This window comes from Neolamprologus brichardi, chromosome 12 (genome assembly GCF_056152115.1).
Source record: "Neolamprologus brichardi isolate AB-2024 chromosome 12, ASM5615211v1, whole genome shotgun sequence".
Lineage (NCBI taxonomy): Eukaryota > Metazoa > Chordata > Actinopteri > Cichliformes > Cichlidae > Neolamprologus > Neolamprologus brichardi.
In genome coordinates, this window is record NC_142115.1 from 21,134,140 (window position 1) to 21,158,711 (window position 24,572).

The window sequence follows — 24,572 nt, forward strand, 5'->3', positions numbered from 1 at the left end:
AAGTAGATATGACACGGCCCAATCCATACTGACAAAGGAACCAAATTTTTTGTGAAGGGAAAGAAATCACCTGATCGACCAGCTTTTCAGTTATTACAAACAAAACTGAGGGCAAAGAGAGACCCACAAGCAGTAACTGGCGGCGTCTGCAGTTATGGCCTAGCAGAGCTTAGGGAACACAGGATTTGATGACGTTGACGTGTATGGGTTCCACACTTCAGTCACCAACTGCGAATGATTTTAATCCAAGTATTAAAAATGATCCATATTTGTTTGAGCCTCCAAAAATCAGTAAACCTTGTATGAAAGCTGAAAGTCTGGAGTTCAGTCATTCCGATTGATTTAAATACACTACAAAAGTTGTCTTTGTTCAACAAATTATGGACCTAACTGTATTTATAATATGCCATCTGCCGCTCTAGATTTGCCTCAGCTCACAATTTATAACCATAAACTAATGCCTGCTGTTTGTGTGGTCTGTGTTCATCTGTACAACTGCAGTAATGAAAGACTGAAAGCTCCTGGTCCCCAATATTTACTAGCATGTCTAATCTTTGTTATTAATTTTAAACTTCAGCTGTTAATATTACCAGCGTGACAAAAATAGTTATAATCAACAATCAGATGTGAAAAGGTTACTGATGAAATCTCCTTAAAATCATCCATAATCTGAGAAGAGGAATGAACACAATGGCACATTAAAATCAAACATTTATTGTTCATTCATGTTACAAGGAAAAAAAAACAAAACACCAGTATCTTTACTAAAATATATTAATAGATCTGAGCTTATAAAGACATTTCATACAGAGGAAAGAACAGAACCTGTAAGACCCTATAAGAAAAGGCTCCCAAGAGGCAGCAAGGACTTCAACACCTTGATATCATACAACTACTAAAACCTAAATCTGCATATTCAGCCTGAAAGAAGCATTTGATAATTAAGGACACCTACAGCCAGTATGTGTGTGCAAGCACTATAGCATCTATTTGACATAATATCCAGGTTCTCTGCTAGTAAAGGGGTATTTAAAGAGATGAGTGTAGCTATAAATACTTTGCACACTCCTATACAGACTGTATGTCTCTACAGGTATCATTCAGTGCACTGGTACAGCACTATTCAAGGCCTCTGAGACAATCTTGTATTCTTGAGAAAGAAAGCAGTTTTACACAGGACATGAATGGCGTCCATCGTGAAGGCGAAGCTTGGAGGTATGTTAAATTTGTGAAACGTGGATGCAAGTGATTCCCCCAGTTTTCTTTAAAACCCACCACACCACAAATATCATAGTGTACGCTGAGAAAACTGATGTGCTCTGTGACAAACATCCAAAACAGCAGAAAAAAAAACAAAAAAAACCCCCAAAACTGAAAAGAAGATGATCAAATCTAACAATCCTACAAGTTCAAGATATGCTGTCGATTTGTGGTCAGTGATGAGGTTTGCATTTTAAAAAGCAGGAGTAGTGTTTAATGGTTTAAAATTATATAGAGAAGAAAAAAAATACTTTAAATACAACCAAAACTTTATCATTTACCTTTTGTTCTCGATGCCTAACAATAACATGAAAAGAAAATAATAATAATAATAAAAAAAAAAACAACCAGACATCAAGCATCAAACATCAGGCTTCTGGTCCATTTTGGCAAAAAAAGGAAAGACAAATAAAAGCAGGACACGGAGACAATAGAAGCAGGATTAGAGGATTGTCAGCATGCAACTTAAAGGAAGTGCAGGTTCACAAAAAGGCTGTCTTCCTCCTCTTCAGTCCAACCATCCTGTCAGTGCTTCTCATTCTTCTGCTCAGGCATTTATTTAAACTGCACCAAAGAGGAAAAAAAAAAAGAAAAAAAGTTGATATTCAGAAAAAAGCCACATTTTCATTTTCTAAATCCAGCAACACCAAGTGGATCACATTTGATGTGTGAGATTTTGAGCCCACTACATTCAATTAGATTTTTTTTCCTGAAAAAGCTGATGTACATCAGACAATATACCGATCAGACACACACATTCCTACTGTGAGCAATAAATCTGCAAAAAAAAAAAAGACAAATTAAAACTCACACTGTATGCAAATTGATTTTTGGGTGGGATGTTGGGTTTCTGGGCCAGCGGAGGCTTCTTCATGAGACTGGGCTTTAAGGGTTTTGGTGACATGGTGACAGGATTGACCAGCGAGGAGGTTTCACCGTTCCCCTCGGAAAGCTGGTCCAGAGGAACTCCGGCTATCTCGTAGTGCTTCTTCCTGAGCTCGCCCAAGCGCAGACGCTCATTGTCTAGCATGCTCTCCAATTCTAACACTTTCACCTGAGGAGAGGGGGAAAAAAATTAAGTGAGGTTTTTGTTCCTGCATCCACCACATTAGACCAGCAGAATTACATAAGCTGTACAGCAAAATACAGATTGAATCTCACTAAACTCGATATGAACAATTTTGAAATTTGCTGAATGTGAGATTTCAACAGCCTCACAGTCAGTAAACATCAGGCAGGCATGCTTCAGTATGCCCCGTGACTAACCTGTGACTCCATTTCTTCTTTTTTCAGCTTGATTAGCGACATCCCAGAGAAGTCCATTGTATCTGCAAATAAAAGGTGGGTGAAAGAGCCATATTAGATGCTCATCAGAGTTCATGACGGTCGGTTGCACACATCAGACTCCACTCACCTTTGTCCTCCAGGTGCTCCTGGCCAGTCTTTGTCGAGGCCACCACGTTAGCTGCCATTTCGTTCACGTGGCGAGAAGCCTGCTGGAGTTTTGTCAGCTTCTTGCTGTGGCGATCTGCCTTAACCTGAGAGCACAGGAGAGTGTGGCATGAGACAAGATTACACTATTCAAACTCTAAAGCCACAAAAGTCAGTATTTTTAATCCATCCATTTTCTAACACTTATCAGGGTGCAGGTTGTGCCATCTACACCTGCCACCTCCAACAGCTTCTCGAGAGGGACACCACAGTGTTCCCAAACCAGCTGAGATGCGCAATCTTTCCATTACTAAAAATAAATAAAATTAACTTCCCACCCAGGACAGGTTTACTTTTACCATTTCCCCATGCTGGAGTAGGGCACTATGGTCCACCCTTAGCCCACAGGGCCCACCTTTCCAACACCTGTAGGAGGTGCTGCTGCATCTCCTGAGAGGAACTTTTTGATTTTAGAAACAAGAACCCAGGCCTGCAATAAAATAATTTGCCAGATTCATTGTGTTTAACATAAATTAGGCCCAGTTCTAGCAACTGTTCAATGTGTGGTCAATAAGGCCACTGAAGGAATAAACAGGGGCCCTAATATAAAATCTTTAACCTTTGTGTACATCTTACCTTTGAAGCCGCCACCAGCTGCGCCGTGCTTGCAGCAATCTCATGAGAGCAGACGATCAGCTCCTCATATTTTCCCGTGTGCAGAACCACCTTATCAGCAGACTCTCTGTGAGAAATCAGGCAAACACGCGACATTAATGCTTCAGCCTATGACAGGCTACACTTCCTGTTAAAAGGTCGTAAATGGAGACTCAGAACAGCTGTGGATGCAGTTCCTGTTGCTCAAACGGTGCAGACCATTTGCTTGAAATAAGAATCATCATTCATTTCAGATGCAAAGAAATTCAATGAGAACTTACACCATCTCCGTGGCTCCCCATCCCACCGCCTTGGCAGCAGAAATGAGTCCCTCTGTCCAGCGAGAGTTTTTGGCATAGAACTCCCTAATGGTGGCTGCGCCCTTTACAAGAAAAACACCAGCACAGTTAGCCGATATTTCTGAATGGAACAGAGCGGCCCACTCTGATTTCAGAAACACAAAACAAGCTGCCACTTTTGGATTCAAAGCGAGAACAGTGTGACTCACCCGCCCACCCTCGACAATCTCCTTCTGCAAGTCGGTGGATGCTATGACCAGCATGCGGATGGCCTGGGGGAGGCGGAGGATAAAAGCACAGAATAAGACTAAAGAAAGCTAAAGGTTTAGTTGACTGGATTATTCAAAAAACAGAAGTGTAGTACATATGCTAATGAAAGAAATTAAAGTACAGTACCTTCATCAGGTCTGTGCAGCTGAAGAGGATCCTGTAAGAAAGTGCGGGGTGGGGGGTACAGAGTTAAATTGCTTTGGTCTTTAATAAACATGGTGATACTAATAAGAAAAAAAAATATGATCTGAAGAAACCTTCTTATAAGATTGTGTTTAATGAAAAGAAAAAAAAAAAAAACAGGATAAACAAACCTTTCATTGACTTCCAGTTTAACTCCTGTTGTGTCTTTTCGTGCCTGACTCATCATTTCCTAAATGTACAGGGGAAAAAAGGTAATCTCTTAAAATTAATACACTGCAGAGTACAAGTCTGTTCTTCACAGATAACATTAACATCTTCAAGTTAGAGTACTTACGTCGATCCTGCGTACTGCCTCCTCAATAGCTGCAGATGTTGCAGCCATCTCCTTGTCGACCAGGTCTCCCAGCTCCTCCTGACGAACGTCCAAGCCCTTTGGCCGCAGCTCCTGGATGGTACAAGCGGAAGCGTTTGGGGAAACGTCAATAAGACCAGAAATTATATTTTGTTTAAACCTACACTGGTAAAAACTGGAGCCTGAAGTAGAGCTCAGTGGTAACGTGTATGGTTGGTTACATTGCTAATAAGGAGTATAATTCAAGAACTGACTCTTTAAGAAGGCTCATGTCACAAATAAACCCCCCAAAATATTATGTATTATATGATTATACTGCAGACTGGACTTAAATAATCATAAAAAATGTTTAAAATCTTTCAGATTGAGAAGCTGGCTGGTTGACATTCTTGTGGAAGTCTGTTTTTTAGATTGTTAAATAGTTCATGTGTCAGTAATCCACCTGGTTTTCTACATTCACTCTTAGGACATCCTTACCACTTCCTGTTTTTAACCTCAAACATGAAGATGGATCATTTAACAGTGTAAACATTGTAAAGTGGCCTTATCCTCTGGCTTATAGGAATGATGCAATATGATAGCAGACTGACATTGTTGTACAATATTAGGGCAAAGCAGTAATATTTTTCTAAATGTCCGCAGTTGTGCCCACAAGCAGCACGCTGTATGGCAGCTTGCCATGTTGTTCATATCTCAGATGGTGAACCAAAAGGCTCTTCAGGCTCAGTTAAATAGTTCCTGAAAGCTTTTGAGTACATCCTTGCCATTAAATGTGTTTTCCCTCACCTGACCCAGGTGTAGGATCTTCTGTATGATTATGCGAATGGTGGCTGGGTCTGCCTTCTGTAGCGTGGCCTTGGACTTCATCTCCCCCAAGAACAGCAGACTCTGAGTGCCACAGCTTCGGCAGTTCTCCGTCAGTTCTGCGGGGCGTCGAAGATTAATCATCAGTCATACTTCTGCATCATTTATGCACCGAGTAACTCAATTCTAACATGTACTTAAAGACTAAAGGCTTGCATCTCAGCATATGGTGTGGACAATAAACACATTTTTTTTTTTTAAAGTACAAAGTTAAGAAAATAGCCAAGAAAATATTCCTTACTGTCGGCATGGTCAGTGGGTGCCATGTGTGCAGTAGCGCTGCCGTTAACAATTGTGTCCGCGGTTAAGTGAGAGAACTGGGTCAGAGATCTCAGCAGCGTGCCAGCATCTGGTTACAAGATCAGACAGTGAGAGGGCAGCAGGCCATATCAGCGAGGATTACCGAGCAGCCACGAGGTCAGCGGGACCGAGCCAAATCGGAAGCAGAGAGAACTCACCGCTCATGTTTCTCAGATAATCTGCATGGCCCTTTTTCACTTTGTCGATGGAGCCAAGTGCAGCCTCTGCCCGACTTATGAGGTAATCTGTTTGGAGGACAGCAAAAGATTAGAGGCCGCTCAATCTCTGCAACAGACATATCAATATTTATGCATGTGGTCAGCAAGCTAGGGACACGCTCTCTGCCGTTTTAATTTTTGAGCACAGGAATCGGACCTGGAGAGCTGGTGCAGCGTATATGGAGGGGGTCATCCAGCTTGGCAATAGCATCTTGGATGATGGTCTCAGCTTCTGTTATAGTTCCCTGCAGCAGGGCAAACTGCTCCTCCAGAAGCTTCTGCTTCATCATCTCCTCCTGACTTGTCTACATTGACACACACACACACACACACACACACACACACACACACACACACACGTTTATGGCACTATTAAAATATACAAAGCATGCTGTTGGAGAGCTAGATGTAAATGTCTGTGTACAGCCACAGTGTTTTAGTTACCTTCAAAAATGATAGTTCAAAAAGGCAGCAGATGTCATCTTTATTACATCAGGATTTCTTTATATTCACATTTAGTTTAGCATCTTTTTCATTGCTTTAACCTTGTGTTGACTTTATCGCACATTTACTTTACTCACTATGTCTGGTCCAATTATTGTCTCTCTGCTGTAATTTATCTTCTGAGCATCAGCCTATAGCTCGTCTGTCAACGTACTTTTGCGATATTCATACTCTTGTTACATCTAAGGACTAGAGACCAGGTGGCAATCTGTGCTCAAAAATGGAAAAATAAATGTTCCCAAACTGTCTGAGGAGTGGTTGTTGGAGGTTTCTGGCTATTGCTAGGTGAATTTAGTCTGTCGCATTGCTGCTTTAATGTGGTTGCCACTGTTGCAGCAGTAATAGGGAAAAAGTAAAAACCTTTACTGCGGTAGAATGAGATAATTAGATGGTCAAACTTTTATCCAACAGCTTATAAGGCATGATGTGTTAAAATTCTGTAACTGTATAGAAAACCAAGGGTATTTGGAAACCTCAGATCTCCAGGTGTGCAGGTGTAAATGTAACCATATAGTACAAATACAATGGACTAACTGCTGCATTTCTGGGACATTTATTTATGATCCGGGTTGCTTTGGCAAACAGGTTTAAAATAGCACTCTGCAGAGACCGCTGAGCTTGGCTCTTGTGTCCTGACTGACCTTCTCCTTCAGTTTTCCCTGCAGCTCTCCCAGCTCCCTGCTGGTCTTATCTCGCTCCTGCTGAAGCGACGACTGCTGCAGCTGCGCAGTCTGCCGCAGTGATGACAGTTCAGCCTCCTTCTCGCTCACAGACCGCATCAGACGCTCCTTCTCCGTCTGCAGAGCCGTCATCGAGCTGTTAATTTGCTCCGACGTCTGGCAAAAGAGAGAGCAGTGAGCGGAGCCCGGACAGGCAGATGGCTGCAAATGTCGGAGGAAAAGTCCAGGCGGTAACGTGCAGCACGCCTCCAGCCTCCAGACAGAACTGACGACTAAATCGAGATGAGTTAGCTAGACGCCATGAAGGTTCCCGCATGCTCACCTTCTCGCTGCTCTGCAGGGTCGCCTTGATACGGGTCACTTCTGCCATCTTCTCCTCCAGCTCTCTCTTCACCCTGTCCACCTCAAACCTCTGCTCTTCCATCTACAGTGATGGAAAACAGCATTAATCTTCTATACACGTAACTTGGGCCAACCTTTGTGTCTCTTTTCTGCACTGGGGGAGGAGAGATTTCATTTTAGGCCTGCTTCCAGAACAGAATGACCGTGCATTAGAAGTTAGTGAAGGTTATTTCTGCCTGTACAACTTACTGGGGCTTGCCCCCCCAAAACAAAACAAAAAACAGAACCGATTCTAAGGGTCATCTAACCACATCTTTATTGATATATATACTGAGGTGTTAAAACTCCTCAACATGGGAGGTCATCTTGATGGGGAAAAGAGCAAAAACACCATCAACCTTCATGTCAGCTTCCTGCTTTATTCGATCCATCTCGAAGGTCAGCTGCTGTTTGGTTCTCTCTACTTCCTCCTGGGTCTGCTGGGTTACTGACAGCATCTTCACAGTGTCTGCACTCTGTCAGCACATTAACACACTTGATGTTACAACCCACAGCCAGATGCTGACATCTAATTTAAAGCCAACACCTCTGGACTGGTCTGCGTATACCTTCCGAAGCAGCTCAGCATGGCTGCCCACCAGCTCTGTGTGCTTCTCCTTCAGCTTATTGTACCGCTGTTCAGTGGCTTGTGCCCTTTCTGCGCAGACAAGACCAAGGAGAAAGATTTTTATTTTTTTTTACATTTTCATTGATGATAACAGTCTCTCTGTAAGAGAGTATTAACTGTGACTCTTACTTTCAGCCTCGACGAAGGTGGTCTGTAAGCTCTCGTGTTCAGTGTTGCGGTGGCGGGTCGCTTCGAGCTCCATGCGCAGCTGTTCATTTTCCACAAGGGCTCGTTGTTTCTGCGCACGCTGTTCTTCCAGCTCTGCCTCCAAACTGTTGATCTGGGATTTGAGCTGCGTGATGTAACGCTGAGCCTACAGGAGGAAAAAGAGACATGAGCATGTTTATATTTAAAAAAAAAAAAAAAAAAAAAAAGTCTCAATGCCTATTATATGTGAGAATCTTTATTTATTCCATGGCATGCATTTATATCAGTTTGGGCCAGCTAATCTCCTCTTTCAGACATTTTGCATGAAAGCTGAAGTTGTGTCTGCAATGTCAGTCATCTCATTCAGAAGCTACTTGCCACATTCTACATGTCAGAAGTATTCACATCCTCCCAACACATGACCCAGATTCTTTTGCACAGAGCTAACCAAGCCCTGCACTGTCAAATGCAGACACACACACACAAAACTGTCTAAGTCCATGCAACAGGCCATTCACTCTCAACAGCTCTTACCTCGGCTTTCACCCTCTCCAGCTCTGCTCTCAACAGCTCGAGTTCCCGCTTAAGGGTCTCAATCTGGAGGTCCCTGCCGGAGAGAAAAGAGTCACATTCAAAGAAACTCCCGACACCATTGAAACAATGAAGGCTCGCAGTTAAAAACAGGCTAGCTCACCTGTCATCAAAGCCTCCATTTGGAGGTCCGAAGGTTTGATCAAATATGTCCACTTGCTGAAAGCGGGAATCAGTAAATGTAACAGACAGCTCACACAGCAGTATGGTAACACCTGAGTACTTGAGTGGGTGTAGCATGCCGTACCTGCGGCTGAGCCTGTACGCTGGAGGTCGTGACGTTGTCGACCTCGATGAGCGGCTCCGGCTCGTCATCGTCGTCATCCTGCATCTCCGGTTCATCCTCATTGGGGATGACCACCACTGGCTTCACGTGTTTCGCCAGTGAGGCTGCATGCAGGAAGTTAGGCGGGGACTAAGAAGAGAAGACATTAAATGTTATGTACAGATTTCTGCAAATTTCAGGCCGCAGATATCAGTAGGGGGTCTGTGATGAAGATGTTGACGCCCCAAAATGGAGGCGGTCACTATCATCATCCTGCCTCCCCTCTTCCCCCTGTGTTCTTACTTCAGGCAGCTTGGGGATCTGGATGAGTCTCTTGAAGTAGATCATCTCTTTGGCTCTATTGAAGAAGTTCTTAAGCCTGGAGGACAAAAGAAAAACAAGCTTAACTTTAATATTCACCTCATATTTGTGCACAACAATGTAGCACAAAGACAAACTTAGACATGTGCTACACATACTCTGCAGGCTCCATTCTCTTCTTACATTCGATCACTTTGTGCTTTATAAATAGCTTTGATTTTGTGACTTTGTTACTCGACTGTGACAAAGAGAGACAAATACCCTGGAGCTCCCTCTGAACCTTATGGCTACTGAACATAACATAAATGCATCTGTGTCACCACCTGTGACACAACAAAGTGCGGGGGGGGAAGAGGAGGGATGCATTTGCATTAGTTCCAAGAGCTGCGGGGACTGGGAGCGGCAAGATTAAGTTGCAAAGCTTCCACAGGTATTAAAACTTTTAATGCAGTCACCCCTCTTTACTTATAGCCACCTACTTGTGGAACTGGTCGTGGAAACGATCACGATGTCCTTGCAAAGTATCAGCAGGGAGACCTAAAATTGATGAAATGGTCCAAGCATTTAAATCATTAAAGTGACAGAACATTAAACGACATTTGATTAATGAATAATAATCATCTTTACAGGCGTGCAGCTTGAACAGCAACTTGACGGCAAAGTGGTAGAGGTGACTGCAGTCCTGGATGACCTGGATCAGCGGAGCCAGGCGACACTGGCTTGATGTGAGAGTCGTCATGGCGAGGGACGAGTTGAGCTGTCGGAGCACTGATAGAGAAGAAAAAAAAAAAAAAAAAAAGAAAAAAGAGAGAGCAATTGCTACTTAATTAGTTGGCTGCATTTTATTTTGAAAATTTCTGAGTTGAATATTTTTCTGGATATGACTCAAGGTCTATTGAGGGCAACCACATTGCAAAATTCTGTTTAGTCTGATACGTGTTGCCGGACCTCCGCCCTGCAGGGACTGGGAGGATCATAGCATTACTGCTAAACTGGAGGAAGTTGCTTAATGTCTTCTAATTGCAAGCATTTCCTCACAAGTAAAAAACAAACAAACAAAAAAAACAAAACAATGACGAGTCAAAACTGAGCCAAGAGTAACTGAAGCCACTTCATGAAGAAAACAAACTGCAGTCTGTGAAAACAGAAAGACTGAGAGCTGCTCACAGTCCTGTTTTGAAAGGCTCTTAGCTTTTGTGCATTAATAGATAATGTCAGCAGGCAGCAGCTCTCAACCTCGACTCAGGTTACGCCTCCTTGGAAGGACAGAGGGGAGGAAAGGTGGGATGAGTTTTTGTTTTCACCTGTCTCAGCCAGCCGCAGCTCTGCGTCCATGTAATCAAACACTTCCACAGAGAGCTGGAACCTGCAGGAGAGAAGTTGATACCTTTGTTAGACTGAAAAGGACACGCACTCAAACTACGACCCTGCGAAATGACACAGCAGGGCCTGTCTGTTAATTTTTTTAACAAATGCAGCTGACAGCAGTATAAGACTGAGGAAGACAGGGATTTAAGGCTACACAGGCACCTAAAGGTCCATTATATATTATGAAACTCACACATTATTAATGTCTGTTCCTGCAGCGCGCTCCAGCTCTTCATCTGTGATCTCCAGGTTTGCTGGGATATCGCCATGCTACAATGAGGTGCAGCTTCATGAGATTTGTAATGCAAATGTGGTTGAATTATCCATTCACATAAAGTGCATGTAAAACATGAGTGATGGTGCATTTACCTTCGTATGAAACTTCAGTTTTGTGCAGAGCAGCTTCGAGTAGAGAGTCACCAGCTGTCCGTATCTGTCATGGAGGTTGCCCTGAAAACCCCAAGGAGTGAGAAGAGCATGGGTTAAATGGGCAAGAGGCATTTTTGAGTTAATTCATCATTAAAAGAGCCAAATGTTGACTGAACAATGTAGCAGCTATAAAATATTCATTTCTGGATTTGACTGGGAAACAAAGGCTCAACCAACAACAGAGAGAGGCCAGTGCTTTTGTTTCACTTTATTAATCCCTAAATTATGTAAGAAGGAACTAAGGAAATCAGCCACCTGTAGCAATGACCAGCTGGCTAAAATGGTGGACGCTGGTACAGAAGAAGGCGAAAGTGAAACAAGTGATGGCTGTTTAACGATGAAAGAGCTTCAGGGTGTCACACTGTTCAAAAGCAGATTTCAGGTGGCATCATTTCTACCAGACAATGTTTAGATGCTCTCAGCACAAGGGCTTGCCACAGCAGGTCACTCTGCCTGTATTAATTTGGCATTTCTTATTTATGCCCCATAAGTAAAAAAATAAAATAAAAAATATCACGATTTGTTTCTCCTCCCTTGTTAGGTGAATGTGTAATTAACAACACTAGATGAGCAAGTTTAAAAGGAAAAAAAAACTTCATAAAACAGACTCAATGGGCCTTTTTAAAAAAACAAACAAACAACAAAACTCTAAAATTGCCTTTATAAAATTATGATTAGTTTCTGAACTATAATAAGATCCAAGGACTCACCCATATTTCCCCAATTTCAACCATGGAGCTGTAATGTCTCGTGCAGTCTTGTAGAACCTGTGAAGATAACAGGCTGAATGAATAAAAACTCAAACTTTGTCGTACAAATTATTCAAACAGTCACAGGTTTTAAAATTTTGCCTTAATTGCACTCCAGCGTCTGGCGCTTTAGGTAGTAACAGAAATGCAGAGGAGGGTACTTGGTGCCTTACATTGCGGTGCCCGTCTCGCAGGATTTTGTGCAGCACATGGCAGAACTTCCAGCAAAGGATGGAGCTGCTGGGAAAAGTGAAGCCCAGAGCGTAGGACCAGAAGGTGAAGGCTCCCTTCTCCCTGTGAGTGCCCAATATGATTCCTGTTGTCCTTCATTAAGGAAGCAAAAACCATCACAGCACTGTGCATTTTAAAATCCATTTATTTATTTCTGGTAAGCATTAAAGACACAACGATGAGTAAAATCACCTGCTCACCTTGTGTGTTAAGAAATAAACATGTTTATTTTTGTTGAATTTATTTACTATTCCTAATGATCCATTACAGCAATGTCTGACTTTTACACCTGAAACTGCTCTAGTAGATTTCATGTTTTAGCCAATCTGAAAGTAGAATCACCAAAATTATTTGCAAGATATGTGATGACTTTTACATGTAAGCAAGTGGTCGGTCATTTAGAAACGTTAAAGGCGTCTGTCTCAGAGGCAAAGTAGCTGAGCAAATTCAACTTGAGTCAGATCACATCATGCACCTCTCCCCTCATGTTCCTGCAGCATATTTAAAATCTGTTTCTGTGGCCTTGTTTTGCTTCTAATAACATGGTTTCCAGCTTTATGATAGAGCTGATTCAGATCTATCTGGAATCATTACTCACTAATGGATAGCCACAAAAAGTCTCCCTGTGCCGGTTATGCTCAACACGAGCTCAGCTCTCGACACGATGACTAAAACATGTAATGAAAAACAAAGCTGGAACAATCATAGAAATATTGCAGCCTTTTCCTGACCTTCCTGCTGTTCAGGGGTTCCAGCCTGCTACTTGACCAGAAGTGTGACTAGATCACTCAACTTCTTAAATGGCTTCTCTAGTTTGCTGTGCCTCATAAAAGTGACATGCTCTCTCATATTTTTTGGAGTGTTTGCTAAATCAGGTGGCGTTTAACGCTTCTGTTTTCCATCAATGTCCCTTTTTATTTTAAGTGAGGACTATTTTTTTTTAGATTTGTTTAGAGGTGGCAACTACCATGTCAAGACTGTGTACAAGTCATTTTGCTGAGATTATTATTGAGGATACGTCGAGCATGTTTCTCTTTCACAGGTATCTCAGTGGAATTGATGGCTTTGCTGATGCTGCTGAGCTGAAAGAGAAGCAGAGAGAGGTTGTTAGAGCGTGAACGTCTTGATTCTCCACCCACACAAACATCAGTTCCATTTGCAGGACTTACAATAGACATAACAAACATAATGCATTGCATCTTAACTGGGAAGCAAAACAAATGATAACCAGTTGCATGACATTGACTGGAGTCAAAGGAACAGTGACTGCACTGTGGACACAGTAATGTACTGATGGATTTCTGGCTCTCCTCTTTTGATTAGACTAATTTCAACCCACCCCGCTGATTACAGTGAACTAAATTTAGCTCACAATTGGACAAAGGTCATCATAAAAGTGCATCAGTGTGACTGCACCTCATGAACTTTCCCTTCGCTTTTAGTGTGATCTCATCTTTAGAAAGATAATCCACATTTAATGTTTCTGTGCCACCCAAGTGAGACAAAACCACTTAACTTTATTACTGCTTTTCTGTGGGAACGCAGATCAGAAGAGACCAACCCCACATGGAAAGATAATGTCTGCCATTGCCCCGCTGATGAGGTGCGTCAGAGAGTCATCAGATTTACGGGACACAAAGCGAGCTGATCTACAACCTGCTCAGCAGGTAAAGCGAGCACCGCTGACAAAGGAGCAGGAAGGGAAACGCGGAAACACACACGGGATTAATGTCCTCCTGGAGATTTAAGTATTTTAAATCACAGGGAGAACACACAACCACTCAGTGCCATCATCATCATCACCTCTGTGTCGACAGTGGTTTCCGGATCATTTTCATAGTTTTTGTGATAAAAATATTTCTCAATGGGCTTCATTTAAACATATTCTTATGCATTTTATTTTATTTTTCAGAATCCCATCTGGAAATAAATTTGCTCTCTTAAAGTGACATTTATTATGATCAAAGCCCTATTAAACAATTTCTTTCACGAGAGCTCAATCAAGGAAAAGACAGAGCTGCGTGCACAAGTTTACTTTTTCCCCTTCCCCCCCACAGTGTGAGACAACGTGTGCCCAGCTGCTGTTTCATGGTACATTGCCACTCACATAAAAGCATTTTTCCCCACGCTATACAGTTACTGAAATCAGCACAGAAAGCAGTGGTCAAGTCTTTGCAAAAGACCAAGTTATGTAAACAAAACAGGTACAAGCCCAGCCTGGATGAAACTCAATGTTGTGAACTATATGATTTCCAGAAAAACTTTTGTAAAAAACAAACAAAAACTGCAATCTGAATAGACGTTGCAAATGTGTCTGTAGGTAGAGCACAAAAATGCTGTACAGCAGAGCCATGTAAAAGTAACATCTCTGATATAAATCACTGCTGATAAATTCAAGGACTGGGATAGGCTCATCTCTAGATTTGTATGGAACGGTAAAAGGCCTAGAATAAAATACACAACATTACAACTTTCTAGGAAGCAAGGTGGTGTGGGACTCCCTAATCTAAAAGATTACTACCATGCGGCCCAAACCAGACCAGCGATAAAGTGGTGTGATCAGAACTTTAATGCTAAATGGAAAGATATTGAAATAAAAGTACAGGATGTCCCAGTCCAGACATTTCTTGGAAATGAGCAACTTAAGAAAACCTTACAGCATTTCCTTGATCCTATAACATCCCACACTCTAGAGATATGGTTTGGCCAAGTTAAACAAAGTAAGTTGGAAAGGGAGGTTAAGATGTTAAACTGGGCTGCCTATGTTGTTGGTGTTATACCAAGTGCTCACGACTCAGGATTCAGGAAGTGGGGAAAAAAAAGGAATAACAGCGTTTTGTACAGTGATGAAAGATGGCCATTTGATTAGTTTCCAAGATTTAAAAGATCGGTATAGTCTAGAGAAAACCGATTTTTACTGGTACCTGCAACTCAGAGACTACTTTTCAAAGGAAGTACGAAGTTCGCGTACGTCTTATGGCATGCTGAATTGCGTAATTAAATAATACAGGGGCCTCCAATTCAAGGAAATTTCTGTACTATATAAAAATCTAAGAGAGAACACGGCAACATCAACTGAATACATAAAAAAAAAAATGGGAGCAGGAAATAAAAACTGATATCTCAACTGGGGAATGGTTAGATATGTGTGAAACCCAGAACACAACGACTAACTCAAGATGCTGGAGAGAATTTGGATGGAAACATCTTACTCGATTCTTTATTACACCAAAAATCAAAAGTAAACAGACTCAAGACAGTTTGCCATGCTGAAGAAGATGTGGTAACATGGAAGCACACCATACGCACGTGTTTTGGGAGTGCCTGAAACTGCATAATTTTTGGAAGAACGTGACTCTTGTAATAGGCAATATCTTGGGCTATCAATTACCACACAATTTTAAAACTGTATATCTTGGGAATATTAGAGAGTATGTTGTGTACGACGACTTGTATTTGACAAAAATCCTGTTGATAGCTGCAAAAAAAGCTATAACAAGTAACTGGTGCAAACTGGATCCGCCTTCTTCAAAAGACTGGTTAAATATTGTTGGAGATATCTATGCAATGGAAAAAATGACTTACATTCTCAGATTAAAGGAAGATATTTTCGTTGCTAAGTGGGAGAAGTGGACATTATATGGCACCAAGGAAAATTAATGAACGAACAAAACATCTAAGGTCTATAACTCTGTATATCTATTGATGCTTGCCCGTATAAAAGTACGTATATAAGCTGGAGTATGTTTGCTGCGGATTAAAGGCAGGTATGCATACGGTAGTTGATTAGAATTGGCACCCACACCTTTTGTTCGCTTTAGTTCCGTTTGTTTTGACTGTGTGCTTGCATGGTTATTTCTCCTGTAATGCAATACATGTCTGTGTTTAAACTGTGACAAAACTATCAATAAAAATTACAGTGTCAAAAAAAAAAAAAAAAAAAAAGTCACTGCTGACCATCACGTTTCCTTTCGGGAACATGAAAGATTGAAATCAGTCATAATGACTGCATTGTGATCAAAGCAGAGTCTAGACAGCACAATTGCGCTGGACCACTGTGATCCCAGTCATCGCTAAATTTAGGCTGAGAGGTGGTCCTGATATGAGTCAGCTCAGTGTTGGGATATGCATGTGAGAATAACAGTGAGAATAAGGAGGGGGGGGGGAGGACACAAACATTAATTTCCAGACTAGTGTCCCACTGACGTTTCGCAATCAACCAGACCTGCTTGTTTCTGTCAGAACATGCAAGCTCGCAGCAGGTTAGTGAAGTGGAGCAAACTGGAAAAATACACAATAGCCGTGAGGAATTTAAGATCTGGGAGGTAATTTGGACAATTTCTTGTTTACATGGTTGACCTGTTCAGTACCGTCGATTCCTCCTGTACATTTCTCTCTCTTTTTTTTTCCTTCTCCTTTTTCAATGCAGGTTTTTAATTTAATCACTGAGAGAATAATTTACGCACTCACAGATGGCAGCAACTTCCTGGATGGTGACTGCAGAAACTTAATATGGACATGAGGTAATGTAACAAGTGGATAAACTTGCCTATGAAAAAACAAAAGCCTGACCACAACATAGAGTGTAAACTCAGGACAGTGGTGGGAAGGTCCTGGGTTCAAGGTCCAGTTTGAGGCCTTTCTGTGTTGAGTTTGTTTCCCCCACAGCCTAGAAACATGCTCAGTGTTAGGTTTACTGGTGATTCTAACCATCTATAGATCTGGACGGTTGTATGTGTAAGTCCTGAAACAGATTTGCAACCCGTCCAGGGTGTACCATCGACTCCAGCCCCACTGCAACCCCTGAATGGATAACCAGAGGAAAATAGATGCATGGCTGAAGTGAAAATGAGCGTTAAAGCAACAATGTCCACTGCAGCAGCTACCTGTACTTTTCTTACTGCATTTTTCCTGGTGAACTGTGCTGTCCCTCTATTCTCTGCTCTGGCCCACTCGTCAACCAGTCAGCATTCAACCAACACGCAGCATCATTCACATCAAGCAAGTTGCAGTTGGGTTTTTGGTTAACTGCCTGTTTGCAATGGTTGAAAACTGCTCTTAATAGTCGAATACTGCAACACTGCAAACTGACTACTTCAGTACCATAAACTAAGCTTTGGGAAGTGGCTGTAATCTTTGCCAGATCAAGCATGTTCATCCATGTGCTGTTCTAACCCAGGAGGAAAAAAGGAAGCAGTCGAAGGTAACGTTACCCTTCAGCTTTATTGATATCATTACGGAACCAGCTAGCAGCTACAACTAATAAAAGATCACGTTAGTGTTATGAGTCCTGTCTGTAATGTAATGTTATAATAGAAGATGTTAATTTAACAAAAATTATTTCTCTAAATAAACTTTCTAAAACTGCATCAACCAGCAGTCTAAATTACCAACGTGAAGTCTGTTTGATCAGGAATAAAAATATTAAGCTCAGTCACCGAACACAGGACAACCTGCTTTGTTTTTTGAATACCACACACACACACACACACACACACACACACACACACACACACACACACACACACCTTACAATTATGATAATTATTTTTTCTCTCTGTCAATCAACTTTAAAAACCTGCTTAATTGTTTTGTCTCCATGAAAATAGTACGAAGTATTTTCCTGAGTATTTGTATCAAGCTTGAAATTCTAGCATTGTCACTGGTCCCCATCACATCACAGCTGTTGAATCAACCACATTTGTATGATTTAGGAGGTCGGCTTTAGAACGAGTGCACTGTACAAGAGAAAAATCGGACACGCAGCTCAGGCATGTTCAATCACACCCTCCCTTTTATCACAAATTACCTCTCCTGATAGAAAAGCTTTTTAAAATCACAAACATGTGACCAGAGTATACAGTAGAAGCTTAAAATAAAAGCCTTGATAAGACCCCGGTTGTCTAAAACACTGACCGGGAAAGTCCACACCACAGAAACGTTTATGTTTTAAACCATAATCACGTATCAGTGGCAGCTCTGCTTTATCCAACAAAACATTATGAAAGCTCCTTTAATCTGAAGGTCGCCACCACGCTGATCCATGCACACAACCTCCAGAAGAAGCATGGTCACACACAGGAGAGCACAGAGGGGCTACTGTGGGTGAAGACTGAGGTTCAGAGTTAGAGAAGGGGTGTAGCGCTTAACAGGAGACCCTCCCTTCCCACAAGCTTCTGACGCAAATTAACTGCGAGTCCCTCATTTTCACAGTGCGAGTTTGGCTGTCTGTGTGACAATGAGGGGCTTGTTGGAGGAGGAAGGCCGTCAGCTGGGGTAGAAGATTGGGTTGGATGGGGGCCGCGCTCTGGCACACAGAGCCTGGCACAGAGGCCTCAACAGATGGCTGCTGAGCAGCGAGGCTGCAGGGAGACTCTCATAGTACATTCAGAAAGGCTGACTGTCAGAAAACAGCGGGACAGCCAACAGGGCAAGCACATGCTTTATACAGTTAAAAAATGATAAAAGTACATTATATGATTTACAGCCACAATCTTTACTGCAGCACTTTCTAAGCTGTAACAGGTTAGCACCAGTATACACACACTCTTAAATGCCTTAGGCAAGGAACAGGTGCTGGTTTGGCCCCAGGGGTCAAACTAGCAACCTTTCACAAACAAATAGCAGTTACTTTAATTTATTTTTCAATATTTGCCTGCTTACTTGTTGTTTCTGCACAAATCCAAAAAATTAATGAGATCAAATATCACAATGCACATTTTTACTTTGAAAAGCTCCAACAAGAGACGGTTTGGACTCCAAAAAAATCAGATAGCCCATTAATAAAAACTGCATCAGGTAATTTCTGCTGATCTATTAATCAACTGCAGCTCTTGTTAGTCAGCTTCTCCAGCTACCTGCATTTAAATTACTTTTATTTTAGTGCAATGTTCTCATTAAAAACTGCGAGAGAGAGCTCCTTGTTTGTAAAGCTCTGCCTCTACCCACAGCGCTAGGTCTCACTATCTAGCCTCACATCAGCCTACACCAAACGCTGCTACACAGTGATACCATTTCCTTATGGCACGGTAAAGTCAGATGAAATCCGAACTTTCTACTAACACAGCCATTCAGTCCGAGAGCTCCAAACATGCCGACACCGTTTCCTGGAGGCTGGTTCAGATGTGGTTAAACCCTCTGACCAGCACAGAGGAGAAGTGAGAGAGAGGAAAAGCCTGGACTAATCCCTGAGGCCTGCCATACGGTCTGCTGCCAGCTAGCATTACTACACAGTGCACAGCCCAAGCACACAGCTTTAATGCCTTCAACCTCCTTATGTCTGAGCTTACCTGGTCGTCTCTGGCTTTCAGCAGCGTGTCCATGTGCTTGGACATTGTGGTTTAGATGAGAGTGCGTGAAGTTAACAAAGTCAAATGACACCAGAACTGTTTCACACTGGACTCAACGCCCTAAGGCACGAGCACTTATTGCTGGTTCTTATCAGCTTAATTCAACAGAGTGCTGCTGAGGCTCTGGCTGACAAGGTCAAGCGCAGACATGAACACAGCTCACGTCTCTTAGCTGAGGTTACCTGCAGGTAGACTTAATGGTAACAAATCACATGACTGGCATACCAAAAAGTGAAACCAGGGTCAAATATCAACCAAAGAAATGGAGAATCAAAGATTTCAGTGATTTTAAATATCCTCTCAGATCAAATGGCCTTTTTCATTTGGTGTTTTATTAACATCTTTTGTTATCTTGTTTTATGACTGACTCCTTCTGCTTCTCCCACATCAACACAGGCAATAAACCTAACAGTAGTCCACATCATATGTCTTATTTTGTCCTAACAGAAGCGATGTACAGGGAGCAAAAGAAACACCATATCTAAAACAACCTCCCAACTCAAAAGCAAAAAAGTTCATTTGACTTTCACCCAAGTTATAATCCCTCAGATCTGGTTTATAATTCACTATTAATACATGAAAGTGGGAAATAAATGGTGGTGTTATTACCAAATATAACTGTACCAGTGGTCATGGAATCGCCCACCCAAACAGCAGCATCAGTACGTGGTCTCCAAGGGTGCCAAAGCCACTCTTTGAGCTACCTCCTGCAAGCAACCCTACCCACCTACTCTTCAAATCCTCAGTTTCAGAGGTGCAGCCAATCAGAAGACAACCCTTAAAGGAAGCAGGGAGAGCGCTTAGGAGGATGAGGTAAGGAGCAGCACTCCATTCGATGTGGAGGAAATGAGTCTTAAATCCTCACACTCTTTAGAGGAAACTCATTTCCACCACTTCTATCTGCACTCTCCTTCTTTTAGTCACTACGCAGAGCTCGTGGCCATAGTTGAAGCTTGAACCGATAAAGTAACAGTTTTGCTCTTCTTTCTCTTCACTACAGACCCAGCGCAGCACCAGTCACCCTCATCCTTCTTTCCTTCCTCACGAAGACAACTCCAAGATACTTAAACTCCTCCGCCTGGAGAAGAAACTCATTTCCAACCTGGAGTGGGCAAGGCACCCATTTAAAGCTAGGAACCACGACCTCAGACATCCAGGTGCCAACTTTAACCCCAGCATTTCACACTGGATACCACCCAAGTGCAAGCAGTAGGTCATCGGTCAATGAAGTCAACAGAACCTCATAATCTGCAAACAGCACGGAGGAGATACTGAGACCACCGAACCCGACTGAAGCCCCACAGCTGCGCCTAGAAATTCTGCCTATAAGAATTATGAAGCAAATTGGTGACAAAGGGGCAGGCCTGGATAACACCTACCATAGGAATGAGTCAGAGTTGTACACCTCCACGGGGAGGCTGAGGAATGTGAGCCCCAAACAGAATGAAGGTCGACTTTAATGAATCTATCACCACAATGTCCTTCAATAAGTTTACAAGCTGGAGCAAACATGAATAGTAACAGCTACAAGGAAAACAAAAAGCCAATAAGGCTCATATTTAGTTACCTTTAACAGGACTGGATGAAGTACATGCATTAAAAAGGTATGATGACAGTGTAGATGAATGAACTTAGAGTGAACACAAGAGTAGCTGCAGATATGGAGATCACTGGGTCATGACTCAGTTTTATATCTAACTGAATTATCTTTATTGCATTAAAATAGCAACAAAACATACACTGTTCGCTGAGCTGGGCCGTTAGCTCGTGACTCACATGCCGTTTATTAATATTAGTAGCTGTGGAACATAAATATAATGAAACCATGGCTCAAACATCTCAGCACCAAACCATGACAGCAGGATTATCGCTGGCCTGTTATGAGTGAAAATATAAAGACGTCACAGGCAAACGAGGGCTTGTTATGTAAATATAAAGAATGTGCACATTCTGCATCAAAGTCACTTCTTGTAATAGATTTTCAGCACAGACCAACAAGGCTGGAACTACTAAGGACCTAAAAAACCCAAACTCTAATAACATGCAGTGACCTGTGGAGTAAAGTGGCTAAACAGCTAACCAGAAACCTTTTCATTCTCTCTACTCCCACTGAGTAGCTGAATTTGCCCTTTCCTACTCCCATCCCCCCTTTACCTCTGCCTCTCATGGGTGCTTACTCGGGCAACAGGAGTGCAAACAGTACAGTGCGCACAAAAACACACAAGCCGCTGTGCGAGACGGTTCACCTTGGTACCGAGGTCGACATAAAAAGCCGAAACAGGAGGAAAGAGAGAGAGAGAATGGAAGTAAAAAAAATAATAAGCAGCACCAGAGTAGCTTCAGTCTCTCAGCTCTCCCTACTACATGCAGCAGCCTCTTTAATATAACAGGATTAAATTAAGAGAACACATTTTAGCAACACTATGCAACATTTAAAGCAACAGTCTGTAAAAATTGTATGCAATTAGCACACTATTTGAGACAGGAGTCCAGATTCCTCATTCTGCCAGGACTTCATTTGCATTTTGACCGGGTACGGTTGTCAATGCAGCAGGAAATTTGCTCGACTGCTGCTTGAATTTTATTTATTTGTTTAACCTTTACTTCACCTGGAAAATATAACTCTGGAGATTTAAAAGTAAAACTCTCTCACAAGAGTGGCCAAGCCAAGACAAACAGCAGTACAATCAGCAGAGCACACACTGAGGAAGAAGTACACAAACTAACTACACTAAAACACAGCTGGTGAAAAAACAACAACAATAAAATAAAAAATATATAAACATCAGCGCCAATAAAGTCAGTCATCAATAAAAGTCATTGGCTTATACCTCATTTCTGATATGAGACAAGCTTTAAAGTTGTAATAAATCTCCGTGCACCAGCATATGTAAGCATTGTGAAGATGTGCATGTAAATATCACTATCACTATAATCCAGCAAAGACAAAGGTTAAGGCAATAAAAAGAACAGAATGAACTTAATGGTGAAGTAAAAGGTTTCTCACTAGTTACTGAATGTGAGGCGTAAAAGAGAGACAGTGTAAATTAAAATCTTAAGTACTTTTATTGAGGTAATAACTCATTCTAAGAGCCCTGAACTGCATGATCCCACCAAAGACTGTTTATACATTAAATAAATAACAGTGGCCCTAGACACGATCCCTGTGGCACTCCTCTGTTCATATTAAGTACCCTGGAAATGACTCCTCCTACCGCCACACTTTGAAACCATCCAGCAGCTTTTCTTTCTGAGGACCCCGCACTGAAGTATTTGCTTTAAGAGTTTATGATCCACTGTGCCAAATCCCTTGACTAGACCTGATTATGCTGAGAATTTGAGCAGCTCCCTGAAACCCATTTTTTACGTGCAATGCATCGTTTGACACAAAGGAACATAAACTACAAGTCTGACAACAATGCCTAGTTTTGAAAGCAAAGCCACAGCTGCTTCTTGTCATTTGCTGAGCCACAGTAGTCTGAGAACCTGAGCTCCACCTCGCTACACGTGCGTCAAAAGCAAAAAAAAAAAAAACACCGATTAAAACACACGCCCAGCGGAGAAAACGCTCCACTCAGTTCAGATAAAATAGGGCTGTAAGCCTGACCGGCCGGACAGCTGTTTGTTTAGTTACTCAACTCGCTTCGGCTCTTGTATATATGTGTTCTCAACCTGAAAATGTAGCCCTAGTGTCTCCGGGGCTTTAGCCAATAACACGAATGCACAACATGAATACACCAGTGCCCGGGTCTGCTCTTCGCCATGTATGGAACAGTGCAGTGGAGTAAGGCGCAGAAACCACAAAGCACCTGTTGTGTGAGGAATGAGGGCAGCCTTCATTTCTTCACTGCACACATTCAAAAGAAACTGAGGTGATGTTGAAGGATAGTTTGTCAAAGTTAAGGGTCTATTTTTCATGTTTTCAAAAAACAAAACAACAACCAACAAAGAAACGAAACGTGGAGGTGGTTTAGAAAAAAAAAAAAAAAACGGGGAGAGAGATGCCTATACTAGGGGAAAAGGTGGCCAAACCGGAAGGACTAGATGAGCATGATACCGGGATACCAATGGACTGACTTTAGTGCGCAATGGCAAAGCACTTTCAGCATTGTGTTTAAATAGTCCAAATCTACAACGCTATGCCAAAGAGTTTGTACTTATGGTCAGCTTAATGTTGCAGTATAGGCCATACAGTCACACACACACATACACATATAGAGGGGGAATCCCTTGTGGGACCTTTCAGTGGCCACTGGTAAAGCTGCGACGCCTTCTGGGCAGTTAATTCACTCATTAAACATTTAATTTGGGGACAGGGATTGTGGCCTATCCAGTAGATATTCACTCATCCTCTGAAGCCACCGAAGGCCTGAATAAAACCCAGGTTGACCGTCCATCCCACAGCGGGCATTAACCCGTCGTTTCCTGCATATTTACCTGCTGCTTGTCAAAATGATCCCTCTCCGCGCCGAGCCTGACCTCAGTCCGCTTGGATTTCACCCGTGTGGGTACATGACCTAAGCTGCTCATCCTCTAGATTTCACTTCTTTAATTTTTTACGATGATGGCTTTATTAAGAAACAGTCACTCCCCTTCTTTACGCAAAAAAATCACCAAAAACGTCCGAATGAAAGCGAAGTTCAGCAGCGGTCTCTTCTTCTATGTAGACTGCGGGCTGTGAGCGGGGGTGCCACGGTCATCTCCAGACTGCCGCTTCATTACTCTGATGCATCACGGCTGAAGGAGGAAACGCTAATGCGAGCAAATGCGGTGAGTTTGCCTCGCGTTACGTGGACGGATCCTCCCCCTAAGGTGGAAGAAATCATCTGCGCGTCCTCCTCCGCTAAAGTCATCCTCCCACATGAAGGTCGTTTTCTTTTCTTTTCTTTTCTTTTTTTCCCAGCTGTAATGATTACGGCGCAGGTTTCACGTCGACTCTTCCCTTAAGAATGCCAAGTATGTTTTTTTGGCTCTAGCTTTTTTAAAGAGTCTGCCTCTCGCTCTCAGCCTCCAATGGCGTGTCCAGCGGGGTGGCCTGGCACCCCCCCCCCCCCCCCCCAACCAGACTGGCCACCCCAGCTGCCACCCCGAAGCTAAAATAATAAAATTCAATCAAATATCAAATGTACGATTATGT

The 24,572-nt window shown here is 42.4% G+C and overlaps 1 protein-coding gene across 2 annotated transcripts; it reads right to left on the bottom strand.

The window, feature by feature from the left end:
• Positions 1-698: 698 nt before the first annotated feature.
• Positions 699-24,388, bottom strand: hip1rb (huntingtin interacting protein 1 related b). 2 transcript variants are annotated; one of them, XM_087849145.1, is made up of 32 exons: positions 23,873-24,388; positions 13,105-13,168; positions 12,029-12,171; positions 11,817-11,873; positions 11,047-11,127; positions 10,871-10,947; positions 10,614-10,675; positions 9,937-10,077; positions 9,789-9,846; positions 9,292-9,367; positions 8,971-9,138; positions 8,827-8,882; positions 8,667-8,739; positions 8,115-8,298; positions 7,927-8,015; positions 7,717-7,833; positions 7,299-7,400; positions 6,938-7,132; positions 5,950-6,097; positions 5,733-5,819; positions 5,516-5,623; positions 5,197-5,333; positions 4,393-4,503; positions 4,229-4,287; positions 4,041-4,071; positions 3,854-3,916; positions 3,627-3,727; positions 3,328-3,433; positions 2,675-2,798; positions 2,527-2,588; positions 2,072-2,314; positions 699-1,824 (listed from the first exon to the last, which is right to left on the bottom strand). In XM_087849145.1, the coding sequence occupies exons 1-32, from the start codon at positions 23,963-23,965 to the stop codon at positions 1,816-1,818; spliced, it is 3,225 nt and encodes a 1,074-aa protein (XP_087705271.1). In that variant the 5' UTR covers positions 23,966-24,388; the 3' UTR covers positions 699-1,815. The 2 variants fall into 2 exon arrangements, with proteins under 2 accessions (XP_087705271.1, XP_087705272.1); XM_087849146.1 differs by lacking the exons at positions 11,817-11,873; positions 12,029-12,171; positions 13,105-13,168; positions 23,873-24,388 and having other exon boundaries at positions 10,871-10,963; positions 11,047-11,128.
• Between the last annotated feature and the right edge of the window lie 184 nt (positions 24,389-24,572).